At 36.2% G+C, this 25,176-nt stretch overlaps 1 protein-coding gene across 3 annotated transcripts in view; it reads right to left on the bottom strand.

The window, feature by feature from the left end:
• Positions 1-25,176, bottom strand: part of GALK2 (galactokinase 2) — a 129,214-nt gene that overhangs the window by 75,886 nt on the left and 28,152 nt on the right. For all 3 annotated transcript variants that reach the window (XM_070044921.1, XM_060294277.2, XM_060294278.2), the window contains one exon: positions 24,006-24,152. In XM_070044921.1, the coding sequence (XP_069901022.1) occupies positions 24,006-24,152 (147 nt within the window). The remainder of the gene's footprint in view (positions 1-24,005; positions 24,153-25,176) is intronic.

Genomic DNA, 25,176 nt, shown 5'->3' on the forward strand with positions numbered 1-25,176 from the left:
TGTAAATATTTGTTAGTCAAACTAAATTCGTGTTGCCTGGTATTTTCTTTGGAGCCTGCCCATGTCATTATACTGAAATGTGATATATACAAACCCTGAGTAACTGCAAGTGAAATAATGTGACCCTATATAAACAGTGATGGTTTAAAATTACATTTGCTTGGGTTATTTCTATGCTAGACATCTCAAACAGTTTATTCCAAGCTTAGTACATTTTGTTTCCTAAACAAAACAATGAAAGAAAACATAAAAATACGTAAATAGCAGTGCAACAATGAAGGATTTTAATTCTTTGACAAAGCTGAGAATTTGTGATTTTTAAGTCATCAGTATTTTCATTCATTCAACAGATATGCACTGAGTGTTATAGTTATTCAAATACATAATAGAAGACTAAATATGTTACAATATCTATTTTCACCTTTAAAGGACCTTAAAAACTATTTTTAACTATTATTAACAAAAAAAATCCATCTTTATAAAAAAGAGAATTTATGTCACATACCTAAACTAAGGCATTCTTTTGGATAGGCAGCAGACCTCTACTTATCTCTATGTATTAAAAAAAAACAAGTATAATGGGATAAACTGATATCATATGATGTGATTCACTGAGAAGGACATCACCTACGTATTTCTGGGGGGAAAAAGTGAATATTGACCTAATAATAAGGCAACTATCTTGACACACCCAAATTGAGGAAGCTTGACCAAAAAAAAAAAAAAACTCTGGACTCTCCAAAAATGTCAATATCATGAAAAATGAAAAAAACTGAAGAATTGTTCTAGAATAAAGAAAACTAAAGAAACATGACAGTTAAATGCAATGACTGGATCAGAAAAAAGAAAGAAAAAGAAAAAACAGAGGAAAAGCTATAAAGGACACTATTATTGGTGCAATTGGGAAATATGAATACAAAATAATATGCATATTAGGTAACAGTATTATATCTATGTGATAATTATAGTTGGTTATGTTGAATGATGCCTTGTTCTTAGGAGATAAAGTATTTAGGGGCTATGTCTGCAATTAACTCTCAAATGGTACAGGAAAAAAAGTAGAGAAAAAGATAAAACAAATGTGGCAAAACATTTATAAGGACTGAGGTGAAAGACATGCACGTTCATTGCCTATTCATGCACTTTTTCTATACATTTGGAAATTTTCTCATAATAAAAAGTTGAGAAGTCTCACAGACATAGAGAACAGACTCGTGGTTGCCAAGGGGAAGGGGGGCTTTGGGGAAGGATGGACTGGGAGTTTGGGGTTAGTAGATGCAAACTATTATACATAGAATGGATAAACAACAAAGTCCTACTACATAGCACAAGGAACTATATTCAATATCCTGGAATAAACCATAATGGAAAAGAATATAAACAAGAATGTATTTATGTGTATAACTGAGTCACTTTGCTGTACAGCAGAAATTAACACATTGTAAATCAACTATACTTCATTTTAAAAAATAAATTTTAATTAATTAATTAAAAGTTGAGAAAAAATTTTAAGCGCTACGTTAACGATCCATCTAGGAATTCCCTGGTGGTCTAGTGGTTAGGATTAGGCACTTTCACTGCCATGGCCTGGATTCAATCCCTGGTTGGGAAACTGAGATTACGCAAGCTGCACAGCGCGGCCACAACAACAACAACAAAACAATTCATCTGCCTATATGTGTGATATTTAACTTTGTTGTCAACAAGTAATAATGTATCATACTTTACAATGTTATGCAAAAAATTTTAAGCAAATCAATGAAAACTTCTAAATATAAAGGCATCCTGCATTAAAACATAGGTTTCTGTGAATTATTCCTAAAGGAAACTTATATTTAAATTTTTTTTCTGAAAAAATTTTTTGCTTTATTGCCAAATTTTCCTTTCCTAACCACAGCAAGCTTATTTGAAAAATTAAAATATTTATAAAAACTGACAATTAAATATTGTCATAAAAATGAACATAAATACAACTTAAATTATAAAAATAAAAACAAGCACTTTCTTCTTTTTACAGTGTAGAATTCTTTATAGCACATAGAATTTTAAATATTTTTAATTTTAGACTTTACTGATTTAATTTTTTGCATGTATTTTACAAAGCAATAACACAATTTTATAAGAAGAAACATTAATCAGATATTCTCTGGATGTCCTTGTAACCACAGGAGTCATGACCAGTTTTACCCTCCCTGTAACTTACTTAAATTATAGGAGATTACGGGCTTTGATGACCACACATAAAGTTCCACGGGGCCCTGCTCCTACTTGATTTAAATAAACACAGTCAAAATGAACAACTGGCCCAGAATGTCTTCTTACATGGGATGTTACCCAAGATCTTTGAAACAATTATATTTTATTTGCATGCTTAAAATAATTAAATCAACATATTGGTCAAAGAGTAACCTGGGTGGCACGCATTAAAATGTATCATTTGAAAGTGATACCCAAAAAAGCCAAACTCCTCTTATGTTGTCCTTAGTAAGACCATGCTGGTGCTGATACAGAGCAGGGCACCCGAGTATTAACAGCACAACCTGGGTTTCTAGAAGATGAATTTAAAGAACTTTCCCTGTTTGTAATAAGAAATGAAATGAAATGGGATTCCCCACTCCTGCTCCCACTATTGCTCCAAAGAAGTTATGATATTCCATGAGAAATAATTTAATTATAGGGTAAATTACTTTAACATGTCAAATTGCCAAACTGGCAGTTGAATAGTCTACATGTGTGAAATGAAACTTTAGCAAATGTCAATTTTGCCATTCAGACACCCAAAAAAACAAATCCTCCTCCTTCTCTGAAAAATTCTACTCTTTGAAAGATTTATTTTTGAAGATATTTAAAAAGAAAAACAATAGGAACTCCAGCTTTTACATTACTCATTTTAGTCACTTATTGTGGGATCTCTTACCATATAACAGTGAAATAATAACCAGAGAAATATGACGAAGTTGTAACATAAGGGTATAAAGCATAAAGTGTGCCACACTGGACAACAGAATAGGACTGATAATAAAAATTAAGTAACCAGGCAACCAGCAGTATTTACAACATCTAACTCTAACCAGTGTCAAAGGTCTGGGACTTTCTTAGGCCAGCTTCAGAAGAATAGCTTCACAGTCCAGTGTTTTATATTTTATAGCAAGGCAAGATGTTTGAAATACTAAGCAAAAAATTGATTAGAAATTCTATAGGTACACTTTTACCTCTTTAATTTTGTTTTTTCCCTGAATGTTAAGGCTATAATCTAATAATGACCATCTATGATTCCCTAGACAGAGTGAGGTGAATGGTACTCCTGTCCCCTGTGTTCACCTCCAACTGGAACTCCCACAAAAAAATGGGAAAGGAGATTCATCAAAGCAAAGTTTGGAAATCCACTAGAACATCCCAATTCAGAAACGTACAAGGCTGCCCTTGAGGGACACCTACCGACTCTACTTTCACCTAACCTTAGACATCCCACGGAAGTGGGAGAGAAGCCTACCTGCCAGGGCCCTGAAGTACCTTACTCTACCATGGCTCCCACTCTACCATGGCTCTCTGCACCTACAGATGGCTCCTTATTGGCAGAATCAGCAAGACTGCACCCAAAGAGTACTACCAATTTCCTCAAGAGGAAAGTTTGCAAACCAACAGAGTAGACTTTATCCAGAGAAAAAGGTTCAAAATAGCTAATAATGAAAATAATAAATAAAATGTTTAATAATATGTTTCAGCTTAAATGTCACTCCCTACATCATGAAGTCATTGCTACCCACAATAAAACTCAGTTTTACTGACAACTGGTAATTGTTTTAATTGGTAATTTTTTCTCTTCCTCACTTCTCTTGCTTTAATTCTTTGTACTAATCACATAACCAAAAGTAGCCTTTCTCCAAGTCATTCTCCATCATTGCTAAATTTCATTCTCCTGATAGAAATTAATGCCATATGAAAGTATCTTGGCGGTTTATTTGTTTCTTATATCTGTCTCTCCCTTCTAGAATATTAGCTCCTTGCCTACTTTATTGCTCTGGCCCAAATTCTAGTAAGTGACTGGTTCAATAAACATTGTTGAATAAAGAAATGAAAAGTAATGTTCTTTTTACTATCCTAAACTATTTGGGGTTCATGGTACCCTGCATCTTAGAGTCAGAAGGAAAATAAAAAGGCTTCCAGTAAAACTAGCCCTAATCATTTTCTAGTGACCCAGAGTGCCTCACCTGCAGAGAAAATATACCTTTTGTTAATTGGAATGAGAATTATAAGTTATTATTACATGATTATCATCATCTTTATAATGTGGTGATGATAACAGTAGTGATCATTACCACTTATGAGTTAGGCTCTGTATTTATACACATTAATCTTCGCAACAACTTTACTGGGTAAATATTGTTACCCCAATTTTACATACAAATAAACAGGTTCAGAAGTTAAGTAATGTGCCAAGGTCACACAGCTCTTGAGGGTGTAAGCTAGGAATCCAAGGTCTGATTGACTCCATAGGCCGTGCTCTTCCCACCATACCATGCTGTGAGACGTTGAGCTGAAATCACCTTCTTTTAATTCCACCCTTAGTTTTCATGATCAGGCCAAGTTACTTTCCTGTCTTCTGGTCCCTTACCAATCCTGCTACTATTAAAATTAAGAAATTATATCCATTCATCCAAATTCTAAATAATCTCCAATAGTACTTCTAAAGCATCTAGTATACTCAGTAACCAAGGAAAATGTAATTTGTAAAATATTTTTTTCCTTGGTTATTTATTTGGGGGATACCTGGATAAAATATTATTAAATTATTTTTATACACCTGCATTATTCACTGCCTACTGGCTTCGGTAAAATGTTCCATAAATATACTATTTTTCTAGTCTTACTCCTAGCATTTTCATCCAGGTTTTCACCCCAACCTCTAGCTTTTATAATCATCAAAGGACTCAGAATAATTAAGTTGCAAAAAAGTCACAACCGTCTTGCTAAAATGCATCCCAACTCTGAAACAGTAAAACTTATAAATTGCTCAATGTGTTTTTAAGAGAGTGAACTACTAAAAATTTAATAGGGAAAAAATACTCAAAAAAGAAAATAAAAATTATGTCTATAAAGACTAACTCTAAAAATCAAATTTGAGAAATAGGAAAACTTGATAAATGAAACTTTCTTATGAGTTTTCATTAAATTTTTCAAAGATACAAAATTAACCACAATCACTTCAAGGGGTGTGGGTATTTGCAAATTAGGTCAATGCACTTAGTTTTAATGGCAGGAAATACACAGTGCAACTTTGAAATGCTTCACAATGATTTATGGTGTATCTGAATCTTTCCTGAGAGCCATGGGAAACTGGATTTCACTCTCAGTTCTCACCCTCACTTTTTTGTTTTTCCTTCCTTTTTATTTTCCTTTTTCACTTATTCATTTATTTTAATTAAAACTAAGAGCATCTACCCAGAAGTAAAAATGTGTGTGGTCAATCAGGAGCTTGGTTACCCCAGTACCTCCATCTAGTGAGCACTGAAATTATCAAGTTTATTTTATCCAACAAATTCCCAATTGGCAAGTCTATTAAGCAAAGTAATTGTGAGAAAGAGAAAAAGGAAATGCAGCAGGTATTTTCATGGGGATAGAAACATCAATCAGCAATACCAGGAGTGTCATGTTATATCATTCCACTATAACAAGTACCTTAACCCACAGTGTTCCAATATTGCTAGGATTTGAATAGAGCTTTCCAGTGTTTTTTTTTTCCAATAATGATTTGTTACTAAACTCTAGAATCTTAAAAAATCCACTAGAAGATTTGGATCATATAAGCATGAGTTTCATTATTATTAGGTAACTCTTCAAAAGATCAGTCTTAAGAATTCATTTACCTCTTAGATCACAGAATCTTAGTGCTAAAGGGTCCTCAAAGATTTAGGGGTCTAAATTCACTTATTTTGCCAGTGAGGAAACTGAGACCCAGAGACAGAGACTTTTAGTTATAAAACTGGAGAGTAGCAGCAGCCAGAATCAGACCCAGGTCTGTTTTTTAGTCCCATACTCTCAGAGTAAACATAAATGCATTCTCCTAGGAGAAGGTACTGCTTTCTTTGGAACAAAGTAGTCATGTTATGTTTTTCTTTAACTCATTCAAATATAATACTAATAACTGGGGAAAATGGCTATTTAGCAGATGATGGTAGTGATAATAATTCACGAATTTAATCCAATCCAATTAATTGCCTTCTTTATGCCACAACTTCAGGGAGAAAAAATTTTAAGGTTTACTTTTTGCCAGACTGGGTACACTTCTTTTATTCTTAACAGATTTATATGTCCTTCAATACTAAAAAGGCATCTCCATTTGTCAATTACCAGTGCCTCACCCAAGCCCTAGAAGGGCTGAATGAACCCGGGTTCATCCACCCAATGACCATGCCCTCCAAACAATATTGTTGTATTGTTGCTGCTGTTGTTGTTGTTTGGTGTTTTTAGACCTTACAGGGAAGTAAAGGCAACATTAACATGTTATAAAAGTAAAAATCTGCCATATCTTTTTGATATACCATAAAGTGTCAAGTAAATAATCCTGTAGTTAGGCTCCAAGAAGTCTCTGAGAGAGAGGTAGGACTATGGTCTAAGAGGCTGGCAGTCAGACCTTATTTTATAGAGTTAAGTGGCCTGGCATATGGATCATTGTAAAGTTCTTTGAATTTCTCTAAGTGCTAAACAGATGCTAAGTTGCATTATTCATGATTCAAAAGTACATATCTTACTATTAGGAAAATATTCCTACTTACAATACAAATCAGTAACAATTTTAGTTCCCTTGAGTAAGCTTCTAAAGATACAAGGTCAAACATATGATAGACCAGAGCCCTGGGGTTCATTTAATGAAGCACGTGGCTTATTCCTGAGAAACTGTAAAAAATCCCTGAGTCTGTCAGCCTATTTTGTGTCCAAGTGCTTTATTTTAAAATGAAATTAAAGGGTGTAGAGTATTTTCAACTCAAGGAAGATAAAATTGAATGTACATACAATGATCTCATCCTATGTGCCTGTTTAAATATGACTACAGTGACTTTTGCCCCAGAATTATTAGTTTAAAAGAAGTCAAACAGAAAACTAGTTTGAAAAGGGATGGATATGTACAACATATAATATATTAATGCTTAATATATATAGAGAGAGTTCTTATGGAATAATAAGAAGATGATTAATGAATACTCCAGGAGAAAATAAGCTGAGTAGACATACAAGAGTCAAAAAAAAAAAAATGCAAGTGATGAATAAAAGACATGGAAATGTTATTTAATCCATCTAATAATCAAAGATATACCCATGACAGCATTTATCAGACTGGGAAAAAAAATTAAAAGATTGATAGAGTGTTAGTAAGGCTGTGGGGAAATGGATTCTCACGCAATGTTGCTGCATATTACAATTGGCCCTTGAACAACATGGGTTTGAAATGCATGGATCCACTTATACATGGGTATTTTTCAATAGTAAATACTACAGTACTGCATAGTCTGTCCATAGTTGGTTGAATCCATGGATGTGAAGGAAATAGGGATAGGGAGTGTCAATTAGAAATTATATGCAGATTAACCACTGTGTCGTTCAAGAGTCACCTATAGTTGGTAAAATCTTTCTAGAATACAATTTGACAATGAATTTCAAAAGTTAAAGTGATCGGGAACAAGGCAAGGATGTTCCCTCTCATCACTGCTTTTCAACATCCTACTGAAGTCCTAGTGAATGCAGTAAGACAAGAAAAGGAAATGAAAGCTATACAGATTAGGAAGGAAGAAATAAAACTGTCTTAGTTCACAGATGACATGATTATCTAGGTAGAAAATCAAAAAAAAAAAAAAAACAACCACCCAAAAACTCCTGGAACTAACAAGCAATTACAACAAGGCTGTAGGATACAAGATTAATATACAAAAGTCAATCACTTTCCTATATATCAGCAATGAACAACTAGAATTTGAAATTTAAAACACAATATCATTTACATTAGCGCACCAAAAAAACAATGAAATACTTAACCACAAATTGAATAAAATATGTACAAGATCAATACAAGGAAAACTACAAAACTCTGAAGAACAAAATAAAAGAACTAAATAACTGGAGAGATAGTCCATGTTCATGGATAGGAAGACTCAACATTGCCAAGACATTAGTTCTCCCCAATTTGATCTACAAATTCAATGCAATTCCAGTCAAAATCCCAGTAAGTTAGTTTGCGGTTATTTACAGATTCTAAAGTTTATATGGAGAGGCAAGAGACCGAGAATAGTCAACACAATATTGCAGGAAAGGAATAAAATTGGAGGCCTGACACTATCCAACTTCAAGGCTTACTATAAAGCTACAGTAATTAAGACAATGTGGTATTGGCAAAAGAACAGTCAATTCAATCAGTGGAACACACTAGAGAGCCCAGAAATAGACTCACATAAATATAGTCAAGTGATCTTTTGATAAAGGAGTAAAGCAATATAATGGAGCAAAGATAGTCTTTTCAACGAATGATGCTGGAACAACCAGACATCCATATGCAAAAAAAAATGAATCTAAACACACACCTTATACCTTTACAAAAACTAACTCAAAATGGATCACAGACCTAAATGTACAGCATAAAACTACAAAACTCCTAGAAGATAACATAGGAGAAAACCTAGATGACTTAGGATCTGGCAATGACTTTTTAGATACAACACTAAAAGCACAATCCATGAAAGAAAGAATTAATTACCTGGAGTTTATTAAAATTAAATATTTCTGCTCCACAAAACACAATGTCAAGAGAATAAAAAGAGAAGCCACATACTGGGAGAAAATATTTGCAAAAGAAATATCTGATAAAGGACTATTATACAAAATATACAACAAACTCTTAAAACTCAACAATATGAAACCAATAGTCTGATTAAAAAATAGTCCTTACAGACTCCTCATCAAAGAAGATATACAGATGACAAATAAGCATATGAAAAGATGCTCCACGTCACATATCATTGGGGAAATGCAAATTAAAACACCAATGAAATACCTATATACAGCTATTAAAAAGGCCAAAATCCAGAATTCCAAATGCTGGCAAGGTTGTGGAGCGAGAGGAACACTCATTCATTGATGGTGAAAATGCAAAGTGGTACAGCAACTTTGCAAGACAGTTTGGCCGTTTCTTTCAAAATTAAACATACTCTTAACATACATTCCAGCAATTGCACTCTTTGCAATTTACCCAAAGGAGTTAAAAACTTATATCTACACAAAAATTGGCACATGGATTTTATAGGAGCTTTATTCATAACTGACAAAACTTGGAAGCAACCATGATGTCCTTCAGTAGGTAAAGGGATAAACTGTGTCTATCTACTAACAGACAATGGACTATTACTCAGCACTAAAAAGAAATGAGTTATCAAGATATGAAAAGACATGGAGGAAACTTAAATGCATATCACTAAATGAAAGAAGCCAATCAAAAAAGGTTACATACTCTATGATTGTAACTGTATGACATTCTGGAAAGGACAAAACTATGGAGACAGTAAAAAAGATCAACTGTCACCAGGAATTAGGGAGGAGAGAGGGAGGAACAGGCAGAACATAGAGGATTTTTAGGGCTATGAAACTACTCTGTATGATGGTAGATACATGTCATTATATAAATTTGTCCAAATCCATAGACTGTACAACATCAAGAGTGAACCATAATATAAAAGGGGATTATCATGTGTCAATGTAGGTTCATCAGTTGTAACTAATGTACCTCTGGTGAAGGATGTTGATAATGAGAGAGGCTATGCATGTGTGGAGGCAAGGGGTATATGGAAAATCTCTGTACCTTCTAGTCAATTTTGCTGTGAAGCCAAAACTGCTCTAAAAAATAAAGTTTATTTATTATTAAAATGAGAATGTCTTTAACCCAATAATTCTATGTCCTAGGATTTATGCTAACGAAAGAACTGATCAAGTGTGAAAAAAAATTGTGTGCATGAATATGCATCAGAGCTTTTTTATAATAGTGGAAAATTGGAAACAACATAAATTTCCATCATAAAAGTCTAGTTAAATAAATTATAGTATATCCTTGTAAAGAAATATTATTAAGTATTAAAATGTGTCCAATTATAAGGCCAAATGAATTATGGTATACCCATATAATATTAAACAAGAAAGCCATTAAAAAGAATCTACATTAAAAAGATTATGTATGTGCGCTGATATGGAATAATTCTCAATTTATATTTTTAAGTAAAAGGAAATATATATATATATTTTTCCCTGTATTTACACACATAAAATGTTCCTATGTATATCACCAAAAGGGAAAACATATGTATAGATTACAGTGGATAGAGTATTTCTGGAGGATTCATAAAAAAATCTTTAACAGTGGCTGGTTCTGAGATTGAAGGAAGTCTTACTTTTTTTTAAAGTATATAAGACACAGAGAAAAGTACATAAAAGTACATAAAAGCATAAAATAAAGCTCAATAATCTGTCACAAAGAGAATGCCCATATAACAGCCAGAAAGGTCAAGAAAGAAGTATTGCCAGCACTCTAGAGAGTCCCTTCATGTCCCCACCTAACCATTTCTCTTCCCTAATTCCCAAAGGTAGCCACCATACTGAATTCTATTTCTAATTTGCTGAAGGTTTTTTTAATCATGAACAAATATTAAATTTTATCAAATGCTTTCCTTTATCAAGATTACCACATTCTATTCTGTCACATGGTAAATTACATCAATTTCAGTTAATAAATCAAACTTGAAATTCTTGGAATAAACTCAACTTGGCCATGATATATTATCCTATTATATTACTGGATTAAGTTTGCTAATAATATTGTTTAGAATTGTTTGCATCTAAGCTCATGGGAAAGATTGACCTGTACTTTCCTTTTCTTGTAATGTCCTTGTCAGATTTGGCATCAAGGTAACACATTTGCTTTGATCTCAAGGTTATATTGGCCTTATAAAAGAACTTGGGAAATGTTCTCTCTTTTCATATTTTTTGGGAGAATTTGTATGTGCTACTTTTGTGTGATGTTCCTATTTTTATGTTAATCCAGTATCCCCAACTAAATTGTAAACGAATTAAATCTAAGGACTATACCTAGGGTTTTCTGTATCCTAAGCATCCAACCCTTCACTTTGGATATAGCAGGATTTGAGAAAATAATCATTATCTTGCCAAAGAGTATAAAATCTGTCAACCTATAGAAAAACATTCAATTCACACTATTAGGCATAAACATGAAAAATTATAATTCACTTCCATCTATTTTAGGACACCAGAAAGATCACAGAATGTTAGGGCTGGACCCGTCTCCAGTGTGCTCCCTATGTCTGCAATACTGATTACATTACACCATAGGTAACAGCATGGCTGAGTGGAAAATGCATCTACTTTGAATCAAATCTACCTGAGCTGGAATCCAGATAACTCCATTCACAAGCAATTTGTCTTCGGTCACATTATATAAATTCTCTGAGCCTCAATATTTTCCTCTGCAAAACTGAAATAATAAAACTTGCTTTACAAAGCAAGGTTAGAGATGATGTATATAAGACATCTAGGTACTTAATGAAAAGGGGGGGCATTACTCTCACACAAATTCTAGCACAACTTTAAGTCCATATTTTTCTGTAGCAACCTCCAAATCTTTGCGTCTTCAGAACATGTCTCAAATAGTCTTCATTAGTTAACCTTTTCCCTTGAGTTACTTTGCGTTTGTCTATAATAGATACAGTTTGTATCTACAGATACAGCTTGTCTCCTTACTGTTCCCATGACCACCAATACACTTAAAAAAATCTCCATGCAGTTACAAACTCTTCCCTGACTACTAATTTATTTTCCTACCTTACCTATTTTCTTGCTAAACTCTTCCCCTAAACTTTTCCAAAATATCCTATCAAGAAGGTCAGAGAACTGGAAGTATTCGGCAAATGTAACTGATTTCACCCCTGTGAATTTAAAGAAACAGCTGCTCTTACTCTCATTTTAGAAACAGAAATTGAGGCATGGGGGTGTTCATCCAAGTTACAGAGCAAATTGGTCACAAAGGGGGACAAGGTCTAGAGAGCTTTTCATTGTCCCGCTTACTCTATCAAATATTAGTCTGGGGGTCAGCCTAGGGTTAAATGTTGATCAATTGGCTACTATCATCTGTATGAAACATAAATGCATGGAAATAGATGACAAACCCCTCTGAATTGGGGGGATTATTTACCCTTGTATTTTTATTGTTTATCTTTTACCTGCATATAATAAAGGTAGAAGGTAAGGGCTATGCACATACGTGGTGTATTAATACACCTGCATTGGTCCAGTTAATTCTTAAAATACTGAATAATGTTTAACTCACTGCTGTGAGTGCAGTGTGCAAGTCAAAGCGTGGAGGCATCAAAACATGGTGACCTAATAATGATAAGAATCTAAGAAGCACAACAAAATTTCATAACACAACCAGGCATGCATATGAATTTTCAGCAATAATGGTTTCATTTGAAACCACTCTGGAAACAGTGACCCATATTCCTCCAAACTGCTTCTCCCTAATTAGTCTTGTTTGTCTTCGTTTATGCTAAAGGTAAACATGCATTTAGCCTAAGAAAGGAAATGGAAGAAAAACAGAGGTGACCTAAACAACCTCTGTGAAGCAAGGCTTCTAACCTGCAATCAAATAGCTTAGTCACATCATCCAAGTGAAGCCAAATCACTCCAAATCATTCAATGAAAGATTCCATGTCCAATCCTACTCCTAAAAAAGAATATAACCAGAGATACAAACACCATCCCACATAACTGAAAGAAACTTCGTTCTTTTTTACTGAGAATACCATGTGAATGGTCTTATATTCACTAATTAACAATAGTAACTTAAAATTTCAAACATTTTTAAACACAGGCCACCCAGTACTCACTCTAAGCCCTCCTGGTTTTTGTACCAGTGAGGACATGGCTTCAGTCCATGTTCAACACTTAATTAAGAGATTCTTTTCGAAGACTGTACTCTGGATTTACCATCTTCTCAGAGGCCAGGCTGCTGCAGTTCATTAGCAGTCAACATCTGGCTGGAATGTTTTAAACTACTATTTTCCTTAACCATTATATGGATGAGGTTTTTGTTATTCTAAGCAAACTGAAACAATGTCTTTGCATGGACTTCTAAACATAATAATTAGTGACAGTGCAAATTGTTTTCTGATTTTTCTTATACTGTGTAGCAAAGTGCCATTAAAATCTTTAAATCGTAGTTTAAACCTTTGTATAATTGTGAGAGTCTTTTCATTTTGTAATGTAGACAATGCCTTTACTTTTTAAGCACAAGGTCTCTTTCTGAAGGCCAAGAAATATTTAACTCAAATGTAGCTATATGCAAAGAAAAATTATCTTTAAACTTTCTCAAGGAAACAGGCCTTATAAACTTATAAAATAAAAACTTGGACATATTTGGCACAGAACTTCGGACATTCCAGTTACTCTGCTTCTGAACCTCAATGGTCTCTTGCACAGTATGGATTTCAAACTTCAAAAACCCTCCTCTGAAAATAGTATCAACCCATGTCTACACAATTAATTTGTCCCTGAAATTAAGTTAACTGAATCTGTTCAGGGACTTAAGCAACTAGAAACATCCCTGTAGTCAAATAACTTTTTAAAAGGAATTTCATGAGGCTGCATAAGAATTTCTAGGTCTCAGCTGACACATATTTATAAGTCTGGCTCAGAGAACTGTTATAATGCACTTATGGGTTCACTCTGCCTGAAATGCCCTTGGGCCCCTCCCAGTACTTTGTGTCAAGACACAGCCTTCCTTTCCTTTAAAATTTTTTTAGAACTCACCACTTACTTAAAATCTTCCCCGTTTAACTTTACCAAGGAGCCACTCTTACAACCCTATTTCCCATTTACGTATAAAATATTTCACACCTGGGATGAGATAGATACTTAGGTATTAAGTCTTCCGTTAGTATTCCACTATGTGTATTTATGTTCCATAATGGCACTGACCATTCCTTTTCTTTTCTTTTTCTTTTTTAAAAACTTGTTTCCTCCCTTGCCAGGATAACGTAGTGTGGCAGTCCCAGCTGAAAGAACTGAAATCAATATAAATCCTATCTTGCTATCCTCAGCTCAGACCCCTCCAAAGGCTTTGTTAGGCTTGGAATGAAATCCAAAGAAGACTCTGCACAATGTGGCCTCTAACCACCACTCTCAGCTCACCTTCCACCACTCTGCCCTCTCCCCACCTCACCACATCCCATCCTCACAGGCCTCTGCTACTCTTGGAACGTGACAAGCAGCCTTTCACCTTAGGTCTCTGGCATTTACTGTTCCTTCCGCCTCCCTTCTCTGCTCACTCCCTCAGGTCTCTCTCCAAATGTCTCCTCCTTAGAGAAGATTTCTCCTACCTCCCTATCTAAAATAGCAGTTTCCCCTTTCCACAGCCTGTTTTTCTTCCTAGCTCTAGCAGATATCTTTTTTTTTTTTTTTTTTTTTTGCGGTACGCGGGCCTCTCACTGTTGGGGCCTCTCCCGTTGCGGAGCACAGGCTCCAGATGCGCAGGCTCAGCGGCCATGGCTCACGCGCCCAGCCGCTCCACGGCATGAAAGCAGGGGCTTGAAAACAGGGGCTTCGCAGATTTTATTCACAGTTGGTGCCTAGAACAATACCTGGCATGTGGTAGGTGTTCAATAAATGTCACTGAATGGCTGCTTCCAAGATCCCAGCAGAGGGAAGATTTTGTGGGTAGAAGCCAACCAAACACACTTTCCTATCCAAGGCTAGCCTTTAGAGTTGCAACCTGTTTCCCAAGCCAGCCAGCTGTCTCTAAGATCTGTAAGAGGAATTTGGTCCTTTCTTCTTGGCCTCCGAGGACAACTCCAAGAACACAGAGAAACAAGACCTAAGTCTACAGCAACCTGAATCCTGAACTAGTGAAGTAGGGACATACCTTACAGGATGCCTCCCCAACTAACATTTTGCTGATAGAACATCTCTTGGATTTTGATACTCAGACTGCATAGACTTTATATCTCTCTCAGTACAATACTTTTTGAAAGGTGTTTATTTAAGAAAAAAATATACTTATATCCCCAAACCTAAATACAACTTTTGGGCTGTACCCTACAGGCCTACAAGGCCTGTGCTTGCCCAGATTCAAGACTGAAGAAAGAGCCCAGGGTCAACAACAGAGACATCAATGGTTTAATGGATGGGGGAGCTTACAAGTCCGAAGCAGGGTCCTGGAGCGACACCCTACCGTGTGCAGGGGATGGTGGCAGCAGTCTTCGTTCAGGGGGCGGGGCGGGGGGAGCGGAAGAGGAGAATACAAGTTATAGGGAAATTGATGTCAGGTGGGCTCATTAGTCACCAGGGAAACCAGTAGAAGGGCAAGCCCCTCACCACTCCTTTGATAACAACAATCATCAGCTGGGGCGTGGGGCATGTATGTAGGAAGGTCAGTCATGTGCAGGAAGGTCAGTCATGTGGGTTTAGGTGAAGCAGGGACTGGTCGGGCAGGGGACGTACAGAGAACAAGAGAACAGCCATCTTGAGTGGCCTGACCATACAACATTGGTAATAAAATAGTGTGTGCAATACTGGGATACCAGGTGTCCACAGAGGAGACACAGTGCACTACTATGCAAACTTGTTAACAACCATATTAATTGTTTGATGTTCAAGAAAACTGTTTTAAGTATTTTTCATTGTATTTCCGTTACTTATTTAGTGGAACTTTTTACTGTGTTTTTGTAAGACTGTAGGACATCAGAGGTTCTGAGTTGAAGAGCAATGCATTATAATTTTTCCTACTTAAAATAATAAGAAATAGGCCTCCACTTAATGATTTTGTGCAGAACATCTAATTTTTGGAATGGATTCCTGCTGTTAAGTGAAAGATGCCTGTATTTTCTTGGATTCTTAGATTCACCCAAAACCCATCAACAAGCCTCTCCCCAGGCCTTTCTGATTTGGTCAAAGTCCAGCAGCTCATCTGTCCTCAATCTCTAAATTTGACTCATTGAATCTCTTCTCATATCTTCATCTTCCAGTTCCCCCAAAGGCAGTCATTCGGGTCATCCACTGCCCCTCTTACCTTTCATTTCATTCACTCCTTCTCTCTATCCTTTTCTTAATATTTACCAAAAGAATATATGCACATAATCTAAAAGATCAAAGGAGCTAAAAGGCTGACATCAACAAAAGCAATCCGTAGCTCTCACCCTCATCCCCAATGCAGTGTGCCAAGAGTCAAACACTTTCAACTAGCTCTTGCTTTAAATTATCAAATAATCTGAGTGAAATACTATCTCCTAGGTATTCCATGTTAAATTTCACCTACTGCCTTCTTATTATGGTAAATGAGAATTTTAACTGTCTTACACTCAACTTTCACCCAACCTTTCTCCACAAATTTATGCTGAAAAAGTTTGGTTAAATCCATATTCAACACATTCAAACGTGTCAGATTTATCAATTCTTTATTTTCCTGATAAGATTTATCAATTCCATTTTTTCCCTCCCTCTTCGGGTTCTAATCTGCACAGTGTTTTCTAAGCTTCTGGGTGTCACGGATGTTATGTTGCGATTTCTCATCACCAGTGTTCTATAAATACCCAACTGCTCTCTGCTGTATTAGATTTCCCATCTCCAAGTTCCCATGTCATCTTCTTTCTTGGTTTACTCCCTAGTTTTGGTGGATTACATGCTGTAGACTTTTAGATTTTGCATGTTTGAGATTATTTTATTCTATCCTTAAACTTGATCAATTCATTTATTCTAAGCTAAAATTCATTCATATTTTGAAGACATTACTTTGTTGCCTTCTATCTTCCAAAGCTATTTTTAATAAAGTAATTTTCATTCCTGTTCCTTTGATTGTGATCTCTCCCTTCTTTTCTCGTGCTCTCTCAATCAGCTTTTAGTGTTTTCTACTAATATTCAAGTTTCAAAATTCCCAGACGATGTACTTTGGGTTATTTTTCGTTTTTTAAATTAAATTTTTTTCATTTTTCTTTTTCTTTTTTTTTTTTTTGCAGTACGTGGGCCTCTCACTGCTGTGGCCTCTCCCGTTGTGGAGCACAGGCTCTGGACGTGCATGCTCAGCGGCCATGGCTCACGGGCCTAGCCGCTCTGCGGCATGTGGGATCTTCCCAGACCGGGGCACGAACCCGCATCCCCTGCATCAGCAGGCGGACTCTCAACCACTGTGCCACCAAAGCCCTCCTTTTTTTAAATTAAAAAAATTTTTTAACTGAGGTATAATTTGGTTTGTTTTTCTTTCATTATTATGCTGAATACCCAATGAGCACCTTTCAAACTGAGAATACATGTTTTCATTTTGGCAAAATGTTATTCTAAAAAATAATTTTCTGGGAATTCCCTGGCAGTCCAGTAGTTAGGACTTGGCACTTTCACTGCCATGGTCTCGGTTCAATCCCTGGTCAGGGAACTAAGATCCCACAGGCCGAGGCAAAAATAATAACAATAATAATATTATTATTATATAATTAATATAATAATGTTATTATTATTCTAATGACCATTTACTCTGTTTCTCCTTGTATTTTTGGAATTTATCTATAAGTTTTCCTACCTTTCTCTCTCTTACTGTCCATCTCTTTTTTTTCCTACTTTATCAGAATTCTTCCTATCTTTTTACTGAACTTTTTATTTAAGCTATCATTTTTTAATATCCAAAAGTTCTTTCTTATTGTTTGTTCCTTTTTTAAAGCAACATTCTTTTGCAACATTTCCTGTTATCTCTCTGAGGACACCATGACTTCTTTGAAGGATTTTTCTGCTCTCACCATTGTCTGTTTCCTCTGAGTTCCTTTTCTCTTTGTTTACTTCATGTTGGAGGCTTTCTTCCAAAGTCCAACTATCTTTTGATGCCCTATCATCTTTAAGAGTGAGTCACTAAAAAGCTGATTAAAAGCTTTGTAAATGGGCTTCTGATATGGTCATAGGGTAGCTGGAGAATTTTTGTGGAAGGGGGTCACCAAACATCAGTATCTATAGGTCTTTTCTCTAGGATGGTTCAATTTCCTCTGAGAAGGATCTTTCAATATTCCTGGTGGGGTGTGCAGTGGTGAGGCTGCCAGTATGCTAGAGCTGACCAGAGGAAGGGAGTTGCACTTTTCAGATGCAGAATACCCTTTAATCCCCCAGTTTTCAATTCTATTCTGGTCCTGCCTTTCTCAGTGCTCAGTGTCCCCAAGTCCAGATAATCTTTCTTTCTCCAGAAACTCTTGCAAAGATGGGGGGAAAGATCTCTTTATTTAGCCAGGTAAGAGTGGACTCTGAGGGTCTAACTGCTCCTCATAAAGACTTTCAAATAAATTCCCACCCACCATGTCACCCTGCTTCCTATGATACCCAGTGCCTCTAATTCCTAAGCTTTTCCAGAGAGCTGTGAGTCAGCTTGCTTTCCATCTGCACCTCCCTCCACAGGCACTTGGCTCTGATCTTTCTACTGTGCGAAGTCATGCACCATCCTTCCACCCACTTTCCATCTTTGTATCGTGTGGTTTAGGGTTATTTATGTCTCCTTGATTTATCAAAGATGGAGCTTCTTCTCTTGTTTTCCCTATTGTTTGGGGATGATTTTTTGAGAAAAGAACAATGAATGAGAGGTAAAGAAAGAGAAGATATGTCTTTATTCTGTCATTTTGAAACCAGGAGTCTCTAGCTTTTCTATTTCACAGGTCTTTTATTACATCATACTCTTCTGTCAGTTACATCTTGATTCATAATTTGTCTTCCAGACTTTCTGGGTAACTAGTCATCTTATTTTACTGGTTTCAGTCATGCAACATTTAGTTTATTAGTAAATTAACAAGATCCACATCTATTTATCATATCCCATTTGCAGTAACTGTTGTCTGCAGTTGAATCGGGTACTGAATTTACATATAATTGGGAGGGGATTATTTATCATTTGGAAGGGCATTAGTTACCAATGTCTCGCAGGACAATTTCTTATCAGATAGGTGGGCTATTCTCTGCTTGCCTTCCTGTCCCTCCATTCTCACACTTCTCTGTACCCCAGGAGACTGACTTCTGTGAACTACTCCCCTGGCCCATCACCATTCACTGCTATTCCCACCCATCTCACTCTCCCTACCTCGATGGATTTCTGGCAACATTACTCTATAGCCGCAGCTCCTGAAGTATAACGGCTTCTGGCTTAGAAAGAGAACTCTTCCTAATTGGTTCTCTTGATCCTGGCCACACCTCTGTAAATAGTCTATTAAACTCCTTTCAGTTATACCCTGTGTGCCATTTGTTTCCTATGGAGACACTGACTGATACTGTACATCAGCAAAAAAAAAAAAAAGATTTTGAACTAGCTCATCTCTAAAGTCCCTTGAGTCTCGTGTTCTACGATTTTTATGAGTCAAGTATACAGTTGGCACTTAACTAAAGACTTTGGACAAATTAGGGGCTTCCTTTCAGTCAAGATTCCATCTTACTACAGCAAAGAAACTCTCCAAACAATTATGCTCAGCCCCTAGAAAATATAAGAATTGTCAGTACAACTTAGACTAGCATGGAAAACTAGGATATACATATTGTTCCCTTTAGGCAATGGAGTCAGATAGTTCGGGTAAAGTACATTTGTTTTTGTTTTTTTAATTTCTAAAAAATTGAGGTATAATTGGCATATATTATATTAGTTTTAGGTGTACGACATAATGATTCAATATTTGTGTATATTATGAAATGAAATCACCACAAGTTTGGTTAATATCCATCACCATACATGGTTATACAATTTTTTTTCTTGTGATGAGAACTTTTAAGTTTTACTCTCTTAGAAACTTTCAAATATGTAATATAGTACTATTAACTATAGTCACCATGCTATACCTTACATCCCCATAACTTATTTATTTCATAACTGGAAGTTTGTACCTTTTGACTCCCTTCACCCATTTCGCCCACCCCTCATCCTACACCTCTGGCAACCACTAATCTGTTCTCTGTATCTATGAGCTTGGTTTATTTATTTTTATTTAGATACCACATAAAAGTGAAATCATACAGTATTTGTCTTTCCCTGTCTGGCTTGTTTCACTTAGCATAATGCCCTCAAGTCCCATCCATGTTGTCACAAATGGCAAGATTTCATTCTTTTTATGGCTAAATAATATTCCGTTGTATATATATACACCACATCATCTTTACCCATTCATGCATCAATGCTCATAGGCAATTTCCCTATCTTGGTTGTTGTACAAAAGGTTGCAGTGTACATGGAGATGCATGTATCTTTTTGAGTCAGTGTTTTTGTTTTCTTCAAATAAATACAATGCCCAGAATTGGAATTGCTGGACCATATGACAGTTCTATTTTTAATTTTTTTGAGGAACCTCCATACTGTTTTCACAGTGGCTGTATACAAATTTACATTCCCACCAACAGTGTGTAAGGGTTCCCTTTTCTCCACATCCTCACCAACACTTATTATTTCTTATCCTTTTTATCATAGCCTTTCTAACAGATATGAGCTGATACTGCACTGTGGTTTTGATTTGCATTTCCCTGATGGTTAGTGAGGCTGAGTATCTTTTCATGTGCCTTTTGGTCATCTGTATGTCTTCTTGGGGAAACTATCTATTCAGATCCTCTGCCCATTTGTTAATTGGATTATTTGGGTTTTTTGCTATTTAGTTGTATGTGTTCTTTATATATTTTGGATATTGACCCCTCATCAGATATATTATTTACAAATATTTTCTCCATTCAGTAGCTTCCCTTTCCGTTTTGTTGATGGTTTCCTTTGCTGTGCAGAAGGTTTTAAGTTTGATGTCATTCTATTTGTTTTTTGTTTGTTTGTTTTTGTTTTGTTTTGTTTCCTTTTATTGCCTTTGCTTTTGCTGTCAAATCCAAAAAAATCACCACCAAGACCAATGTCAAGGAGATTACCACCTATGTTTTCTTCTGGTTATGGTTTCAGGTCTTACATTCACCTCTTTAATGCATTTTGAGTTAATTTTTGTGTATGGTATAGGACAGTGGTCCAGTTTTGTTCTTCTGCATGTGACATCCAGTTTTTCCAACACCATTTACTGAAGACACTGTCCTTTACCCATTATGTATTCTTGGCTCCTCTGTTGTAAATTAATTGACTGTATATGCATGGGTTTTTTTCTGGGCTCTCTATTCTGTTCCATTGATCTATGTGTCTGTTTTTATATCCAATACATTTGCTATTTTTGACTTTGAAACACAGAGACAGCCAGAATTAACTCCAAAGTTTCAATGTTTCTTTTTCTTTATCTTTTCTTCTTTTCCCTTAAATATTCTACCATCAGAAAGCCAGAAAAATGCAAAAAATAAATCTCACCAATCCTCCCTTTAAAAAGAAATGAATTCCTTGACCTCAGCCCCAACCACAAACACCAGATTATCTCTTTTTCCAGGCATATCTAGACTTCTTGTATCACTGAAATTTTCTACTTTCTCACCTCTCATAAACCCTTCAATCCATTCCTATTTTAAACTGCTTTTGCCAAAGTTTTCTTCAACTTCTTTGATGCTGAAATCAATGGATATTTCTTATCCTCATCTTACTTAACCTCTCAGCAGCATTTGACACCACTGCTACTCCTTTCATGAAATATTCTTTTGTCTTTGCTGTTGCCCATCCTTTCTAGTTTTCCTCCTATCTGATTACTCCTCAGTCTCTTCAGGTAGACATCTCTTCCTCTGTCCATCCCTCAAATGTTCATGCTTGTGGAACTTGTCTTATTCTTCCTTAACTTTGTGCCTACATTCTTCCACTGGATGTTCTCCTCCACTCCTATGGCTTCAAAAATCAATTATAGGGCTTCCCTGGTGGCGCAGTGGTTGAGAGTCTGCCTGCCGACGCAGGGAACGCAGGTTCGTGCCCCGGTCCAGGAGGATCCCACATGCCGCAGAGCGGCTGGGCCCATGAGCCATGGCTGCTGGGCCTGTGCATCCGGAGCCTGTGCTCTGCGGCGGGAGAGGCCATACAGTGAAAGGCCGGTGTACCGCAAAAAAAAAAAAAACAATTATATACTAATGACTCTCAAATGGACCACCTCAAGTCCAAATATTACTCCTGGCTTTCAGAGATATTGTTTGTAACTAAACAGTATAACTCCATCAGTGTGCCCACATACTCCTCATACTCAACATTTTGCCTTCCGCTCAAACCTATTTTTTCATCTATATTCCTTATCCCACTGAAGCACACCAAGCCAGAGACCAGGGTATAATCCTTGACTCTTTGCTGTCCCACATCCAATCAACAATCGAATCCTATTGATTCTGTCTGAGATGTACCTTAAATCTATCATCTAATTCTCTCCCCATTATCACTGCCACTTCCCTAGAAGTGGCATCTCTCTACTGCTAATACAGTTACCCTCAAATCTAAATTTTATAATACAGCCAGGGTGGTCTTTTTAAAATATAGATATGATTGTGTTATCCTCTTCCTGAAAGCTACAATGGTTTTACAAACTGCTATCCAGATAAAGCCCAAATTCCTCAACACTGGTTTACAAGGCCCAGCATCTGGTCTCCTACCCTGCCATTCAAATTTAACTTCAGCTAAATTGAGCCTCTTATATTTCCTCCAACAAGCCATGATCACTCTTACTCTAGATATTTTCACATGATATTTCCTCCGCCTGAAACATGCCTATCCAATGTTATCAGTGTTATCATGCTGTCAGTATTTCTTGACTAATATCTATTAATCCCTGTCTCAGCTTAGATGTCCTATGTTCTCTAAATGTGGATTAGATCTGCTCCCATAGCACACGACTTATCCACTTATCACACTCTCTTACTGTTGCCTATTGACATGTCTCTATTCCCCTCTTTAGATCATAAGTACTATGAGGGTTAAAACTATACCTATTATATCACCAATGCCTTGAACATTAGCTGGCACAAAGTTGTCACTAGATAAGTAAGGGCTGAATGATGAACAAATGAATAAACAAATAAACCATCGGATTAAACACAGTGCCAGTGGAAGCAGATTTTACATAAGGACTTATTTTCCCTTACTTTCTCTCCTCTCAAAAAACAAATAACAACAAATAAGGTACCCTACCTCCAAATGAGCCATTGCTTACAAAGGACTAATTCCTGTATAGTTACACATGACAGCTAAAGAGAATTCTATCTGAGCCTTTGCTTTCTCCTTCATTTTTCTCTTTTCTCTTACATACAAAATTTTCAAAGTGAAAGTTTAAGCAGTCTGAAGACTAAAGCATGTGGCTGACTTTCTCTTGATCTGCCCGATGCCCAATCTATATTCCTAAACCATCTGTAAACTTGGTAGTGTATGTACATGAGATAAAAAAAGGACCTATGATAATATTTTATTTGAACCAGAACTCCAAAACATTAATTAAAGCTGAGCACACCTGCTCTGAACTGCAGTCAGAGATGTGTACTTGTAAAGTTGAGGCTTTCTGACCTATTGTAGGATTTATGTCTTCTTTAAATAAGTATTTCCTCTTTGCAGTGCAACAATTTTTTTAAAAGTCTGTTTCAGTGACTAAGCTGCTGGCATAAACAGATATGCTGTTCAGTTCCTTTATTTCCTGGTCTTTACCCTTTTTACCCACTGCTTGTCAAGTATTTACCTGAAGGTTCTGGGTGAAAATAAGTAGGCCCAATTATGAAGTCTAGAATTTCTTTCTCTAAAGCTAATTTGTTAATGAGGTGATCTAAAAAGATAACCATGCATTCAATCTCCCTAGTTAATCTAAGAGCATTTTGATACAGCTCTTCACGTGTTTGCTTACTCTTTGGAAGGTACCAACTACCTTGTGGTTTATCACAAGCAGAACTTAAGTTACAATGCATGCCCATGTGTGCAGTCCTTTCAGGTAAGACAAAATTTTTCAATTAAAGAAAGGTGTTCTAATTTTGAGATTCGGATGCTAATACTTTAGAAAGAACGGGTTCTGTCAGGCTAACTCATTCAAATTGGTTACCTTGGATAGGTTCATGCCCAGCACTGTGAGTGTCACCAAGCCAGCACAACAGACCAAAGCACTGGAGCTGGAGAGGCCAGAACTCGGTGGGATGTTTCCATCGACCAAGCAATTCATTCCAGTCAAGTCACTAAGACCAAAGTGTTCCTAAGAATAGAAGGAAAAATAGCCCTAGTAACTTTGGTTGGATTCAAGGAGTAGCGGAAAGTTCTTTCATTCCTCAGAGAGCAAAAGTCTATCAATGGACTTATTATGCTACTTATAGAAACAACTTGTGCAACTCAATCTAGCCGAGTCCATACATGACATTTTATTTAATGGCTCTTGGCCACAGGGCACTATAATCTGAAGATTAATTTTTACTTTGTTGAACAAAAAGCTACTGATCGATTTCCTAAAATTGCTTTGAATGATCTTTTTCATGAATATTAATTGATTTGAACAAATATGGAAAAATATTAAACAATTATAATTCAAGTAGCAAGACAAGAAATACACAACTATTAGTGAGGCAGGTTAAATCTCTGTGTAGCACATCCCAACACTCTGTCATTGTAAAAGTCTAACACTAAGCCGTGGTTTGTTTCTATGGAGTATTTTATGGAATACTTTTCTTCAGAGGACCTTCCAAACTTTCTCAGTTCTGTTTTACTTATGGAAAAACCTAGGCACCAGCAGATTAAGAGACTTTCTCAAGATCACATATAGGGAGCTGGAAGTAGGATCCAGGTCTCTGATTTCTGGTTGAGAACTTCTCACTGTGGTCAGAAACCCGGGCCAGCATACTGTCACTGTGATTTAATGTAAGTCAGCTATATGAGGAAATCCAGATTTTTACTAGGGTTTATAGATACAAATTAGCCATATGGTAGCTTTCAAGACAGCCAAATTAGAATTCAGCCACAAATGAGAATGCAGACTCTAAACAAAGCAGGGAAATTCTATTTCTACAAATAGGAAAGTCCAAAGAAATAATCAGACTCTGATCTCAAGATGGAAAGCTCTAGGATACTTAGATGAATACCTAGGATGAGGACACTTAGGATGATATCATATCATATCCTTTGTAGTTTAGGATTAAAAACAAATTCAAAAAATTAAAGTAAATTCAGGGCTTCCCTGGTGGCGCAGTTGTTGGGAGTCCGCCTGCCGACGCAGGGGACATGGGTTC

This window comes from Globicephala melas, chromosome 2 (assembly GCF_963455315.2).
Source record: "Globicephala melas chromosome 2, mGloMel1.2, whole genome shotgun sequence".
Classification (NCBI taxonomy): Eukaryota; Metazoa; Chordata; class Mammalia; order Artiodactyla; family Delphinidae; genus Globicephala; species Globicephala melas.